The sequence below is a fragment of the Monopterus albus genome, unplaced genomic scaffold (genome assembly GCF_001952655.1).
Source record: "Monopterus albus unplaced genomic scaffold, M_albus_1.0 scaffold99.1, whole genome shotgun sequence".
Taxonomy (NCBI): Eukaryota; Metazoa; Chordata; class Actinopteri; order Synbranchiformes; family Synbranchidae; genus Monopterus; species Monopterus albus.
Genome location: NW_018127979.1, coordinates 70,537 through 76,090, shown reverse-complemented (window position 1 = coordinate 76,090; position 5,554 = coordinate 70,537). Strand labels below are relative to the sequence as shown.

The window sequence follows — 5,554 nt, the reverse complement described above, 5'->3', positions numbered from 1 at the left end:
CTTAATTAAAGGTGCATCCCACTGATTTTATTTTTAAGCTTGTAGAAACGGGTGAAGTTTTTTGGTCACTAAAGTAGATTCAGTGTTTTTGGAACTTGACCAACACTAGAAACCAGAAGCTAAGATATTTCAGCCTTGGCTGCCTTGATTTTGACCATTCTTTATTTCGTGTTTATGAAGTTGCAGTAAGGACCCTGCACTGATCATGTTTACTGCTCAATATTCTGATATTATCCTCATATTAATCGTTTGTTAAATATTCTGATATGAGCCTGATATTAACATGAGACCTCCTTGACCTTAAGGATGCTCTCACTCTCTATCTCCCTTCAGATGAGAAGGTCACCATCTTTGATAAGACAGAAGTCAATCTGGTTGCTTTCAGAAGAACCATCTACCTCGCCATACAGTCCAGGTATACACACACGCACACACGCTCTTTCTGTAGTTTTGATGACACTCATTAATATAATGCAATTCCTAGAGCCTAATACCTAAACTAAACCTAATTTTAACCTTAAACCTAAGTCTTAACCTTCAAACTGTCTTTCAAAGTTGTGAGAACCAACCAAATTGGCCTCACAATGACTGTTTAAAAATAAAACAAACGATGTGCACACACTCAGAGAATCAGTTGTCTCTCAGGGTGTTGGTAGTTATTTACAGCTCCTTCTATATTTAAAGCTGTGTGCATCTGAGCTGCAATGGTTCTTTTGAAGAACAGTTCACAGGTTTGGAAAACAGATTGAGAAAAGTGATGTACACTGACTTATTATTTCTGTAGTTTGGACTTTGAGGAGTGCGCTCACAAACTGATCAAGATGGATTTTCCTGACAGCCAGACGGTGAGTATGTGCACACTTGTACTTTTGTCTTTGTGAGGACACTCATTGCCTGATTTTAACCTAAACCCTAACACCAAGTTTTAACCCTCAAACAGTACTTTGAAGGTGTGTCAGAAAGTGAGGACACAAACACACAAGTGAACACACTTGGTTTATGTAAAAGGCTTGTTTTGCAAACGTTAATAAGGTTGAATGTGGAAACCTTTTCTCTGTTTTCCACCTCAGATGACTTGAGTTTCTCCACACAGTGAAAGCACATGTGACTGAAATACTGTTGAATAATACACAGTATAATGATTGGGGAAGCAGTGGCGCTGGACGATACCTGGGCTCATTTGGATATTCATGAATCTTAGAATTCACAAAAAAAGAACAAAGACCAGATGTGTTTTCAACCCTTTTCAGAGGTTTACTGAACTTTTTTTTGTGCAAGAACTCTGTTGGACAATATTTTTGTCGTGTTTTTTTTATGCCCTAAAATGTCTCTGGAGGGGGACCTTTAAATGACTGGTGTAACAATACTGGATGCTTCAGAAAGTTTCAACCTCCGTTTGGATTTTACAGCAAGTCTTTGAAGAATTGGATGTGAACTTCGATGTGTGTTTGTTTTATTTATTCACTTTGTATAAATGTATTGCCTGTATTAATAGGACATTTCATGTTTGTGTGAACAGAAGGAGCTATGTAACATGATCCTGGACTGCTGCGCTCAACAGAGAACCTACGAGAAGTTCTTCGGTCTGCTGGCTGGGGTGAGACACACACGTTAGTGTTACTTTACTGGTAACAACATTATAGTGACTCTACGTTATTCACACTAGCAACAAAAATATATCTTTATAAAACATCATAACTCACACATGACTGATTCGCTGTTCAAACCAAGAAACCCAGAGGAAAAACAAACATCTGAAGCACTACTGAGAAACATGTATCATCTGAAACGGTAATACTTGTTAACTTTGTGTCTCCTCTAGAGGTTTCTTCCGTTAAAGGAAGTTTTTGCTCCCCACTGTCGCCAAGTGCTTGCTCAAGGGGGATTTGTTGGGTTTTCCCTATGTAATAATATTGATAACAGTAAGGTCTAGACCTTACTTTGTGAAGTGTCCTGAGATGACTTTTGTTGTGATTTGGCGCTGTACAAATAAATTTTGATTTGATTTGAACACATTTGTGTGTGTGTGTGTCTTTGTGTTTAGAGGTTCTGCCTGCTGAAGAAGGAGTACATGGAGAGTTTTGAGGGAATTTTTTCAGAGCAGTACGAAACAATTCATCGACTAGAGACCAACAAACTGAGGAATGTGGCGCGACTGTTTGCTCACCTGCTCTACACAGACTCTGTTCCCTGGAGTGTAAGGACACACATACACTTGTCTTTTTATAGTTGTGTGGACCCAATTTGGACTAATGCATACACAAAAGGATGGCCCAGCAGGGGGAACCACTGACTTAACACCAAACCCTAAAGCTGAGTTTTTAACTCTCGAACTGCCCTTTGAAGTTGTGAGGACGAGTCAAAATGTCCTCACAACGATGGTATTGAATTAAAATTTGCCTACATAACCACAGAAAGACTTGCACACCCTACTAAGCTCTACTAAACTCACCTGAAACACACCTGAAGATAATTGTTCTTTCATGTTGAAGTTACCTTATAATTCTTCCTCTCTTTCTCTGTCTCTCTCCCTGTGCTGTCTTGTAAATGTCTTTCGACCAGGTGTTGGAGTGTGTCAAAATGAGCGAGGAAACCACGACGTCATCCAGCAGGATCTTTGTGAAGATTCTTTTCCAGGAGCTCTGTGCCTACATGGGCCTCCCCAAACTCAACCAGAGGCTCAAAGACCAGTACGTACACACACACTGGACAGTCATACCATGGTCACACATAGTTCTCAGACTGTTTTGATGAAGCTCTGTCCCATTTGCTAGATTATCTTCATCAGTGTATTTTCCCATAGAATATGAAGAAACAACACTGATTGTCTGATGACTGGTGCTGTTGAAGTGATGGATTACACCAGGATATAAAGCCATAATCTGTGTGTGCACATTTGTTTCAGGACTCTGCAGCCGTTCTTTGAAGGTCTGTTCCCTCGAGATAATCCCAGAAACACTCGCTTCGCCATCAACTTCTTCACCTCTATTGGACTTGGAGGACTGACGTAAGAGACGCATGTTGTAAAATATGAGTTCATCTTAAAAATATGAGGACATTCCTGCCATATGTGAATGTTAAACTTCAAAACCATTAATCTGTAGCTTGAACATGTTATCAGCAGCTCTTGCAAACCATTAAATTTATTTAACTGCTGTAGGTGGTATTAAAAATTTATATTTAAGTTAAAAAGGTCTTTCTGGCTTTTGACTCCTTACCTGACTCCAAAGGAGAGCTGCACAAGAATTCCTATATGCCTAGACTGTCTGTTTATGCATAAATGGCCAATAAAAATCTTGACTTGACTTGAATATGTTGTGTTGCCGGCTGTAGACTCTTGTGTATGATTGCAAGCTATCAGGAGACATTATACGCCTATAAACACATTTCACACACAGTTCTCTTGCTCTCTCAGGGACGAGTTGAGGGAGCATTTGAAGAATGCTCCGAAGATGATCATGACTCAGAAACAGGAAGTCGAGTCCTCAGACTCCTCCTCCTCCTCAGACTCCTCCTCATCTGACTCCTCCTCCTCAGACTCTTCCAGTGAATCGGACTCCTCGGACTCCTCCTCAAGCAGCAGCTCAGGTATGTCAATTGTTTTATTTGCTCCCCCATTTTATTTAGTTCTCAGCTGCAAGTCAAAAAAAAAAATTAAAAATTGTCTGTAACTACCTGAGATCTTATTTTTTCATGGTTTTATGAAATTTAAGTACAATTTAGCAATTAAAAAATATGTAGATAAATAATAACAGGTAAAATTTTAAATTTAATGAATAATTAAGACATCATGAAATTGTTTTTAGCCAGGGTTTAATAGATTGGAGTGATCTGACAGTGTAGGTAACCACCTCAGGATTTTGAGAACTTGGAAAAGTTTTAAAAGCTTTAGAAACAAGCAAACAAAAAATTTAATAATTTCTATATTTCAGTGCCCAGTATTGGGCAGATATGGTCTTTCTTCTTGGTGGGAAGTCTCGCTGCTTCTGAATTTAAACCAGCTACAGGTGAACTAGAGCAGACTGACTGACCTACATAAGGAAAACTGCAGTAGTCAAGAAGTGAAGTAAAGAAACCAGGAGTGAACTTTGTGTACTCACCATAATATCTGCAAATCCAGACCCTGGTATAGTTTATTCGTCCTAGTGCAGTGGTGTGATTCATCAGTGTGTTTTGAATAGTTTTTTGACAACTCTGGAGGTTTATATCACATTGGCATAAGTTAAACCAGGTTCTGGACTCAAATATTAAAGTTAGTTCATGATATTCAGTGTTGGTTTTTGTCTCTGTAAGGGAAAATAATCAAAGGCCTTATCATTTAAAACAGAATTATACTGAGGAAAGAGCGAATGATGAATTAATAGAAGACTGGTTACATTTCTTTCTTGTCTTCCAGACTCAGACGCCAAACACAGGAAGAGGAAGAAGAGAAAAGAACAGAGTGAGAAAAAAAAGAACGAGGACAAACTGTCTGACAAGAAGCGAACGCGACGCAAAGGCAAGGACGAGGATGACGGTGACGATGACGAGCAGACGAGGAAGGACAGAAAAGGCCGTGCACATGAGGAAGAGAGGCATGAACGTGAGGCACATGATCGTGGGCGTGCACGTGAAGGCGACCGCTGGAACAGACGAGATGAAAGAGCAGGAGAAGGGGAGGAAGAGGAGAGGAGACGAAAAATGGACGTTCAAGACAGGCAAAGAGACAGAGGTAGGGAGAGAGAGAGAGAGCGAGCGAGGGAGAGGGAGAATGAGGACAAGAGAGAGGGGGAGAGAGTACCAGAAAAGCACAGGGAGCAAGAGAGGAACAAAGAGAACAGGGACAGGAACAGAGAGAAGGAGGAAAGGAGGAGGAGATAAAAATCTTCTTCTGTGCGTTGTCAAGCAGAAGTGATGGACTGATGAGTGACAGATGAGTGAATCTTTTCCCTCCATCATCCCTCTCTTCTTCACTTCACCCTATTACTGATTTTTGATATTTGGGACCTGTCTGTTTTATATTGTTGATGAAGACAAAAAAAAAATCATTAAAGTTGTTTAGATGTTTTTTTTTAACTTTTTCCAGTTCCTGACTATGTTCACAGTATTTTTTTTTTTTTTACCTCGCAGCAACAGTCACCAGAAAAATTACAGGATGTTTTGTTTTTCGAAGATGTGATATGTGAGATTTAGTGACATCTATCAGTGAGGTTGTAGATTGCAATGTTCAGCAAAGTTTTCATACACGGTGTTCAACAGCGATTACCGAAAATGTAGGACAAATTGCACACCCAAACAACTGCAGCTCACTAGACCAAACAAAAGCCAACTGTGACTCACTTGAGCGGAGCGTAATTTTCATATTAGGATGTGTAATAATACCATTTTATTATGCCTATTAGTAAATAGTAAGCCAGACTTTAAATGTCCATCCTAGCCTCTCCAAGCACCCTTACTGTAATTGCATGAAAAGAAGTGCAGCAAAAGTTGAACGGCAGCTGGCCTGCATGGGTTTTTGCATTTGACAGCTCACTTGACTACAGTTAACATTATCCTGTTTCCTCTTTGATGACAG

General features: G+C 39.8%; 1 protein-coding gene across 4 annotated transcripts in view; it reads left to right on the top strand.

Annotated features, from left to right (window-relative positions):
* Nucleotides 1–5,046, top strand: part of cwc22 (CWC22 spliceosome associated protein homolog) — an 11,888-nt gene extending 6,842 nt beyond the window's left edge. For all 4 annotated transcript variants that reach the window (XM_020609322.1, XM_020609321.1, XM_020609319.1 and 1 more), the window contains 8 exons: nt 334–415; nt 785–845; nt 1,520–1,597; nt 2,045–2,197; nt 2,563–2,690; nt 2,906–3,007; nt 3,416–3,588; nt 4,397–5,046. In XM_020609322.1, coding sequence (XP_020464978.1) covers nt 334–415; nt 785–845; nt 1,520–1,597; nt 2,045–2,197; nt 2,563–2,690; nt 2,906–3,007; nt 3,416–3,588; nt 4,397–4,860 — 1,241 coding nt within the window. In that variant the 3' untranslated portion in view covers nt 4,861–5,046. The remainder of the gene's footprint in view (nt 1–333; nt 416–784; nt 846–1,519; nt 1,598–2,044; nt 2,198–2,562; nt 2,691–2,905; nt 3,008–3,415; nt 3,589–4,396) is intronic.
* Nucleotides 5,047–5,554: the final 508 nt, after the last annotated feature.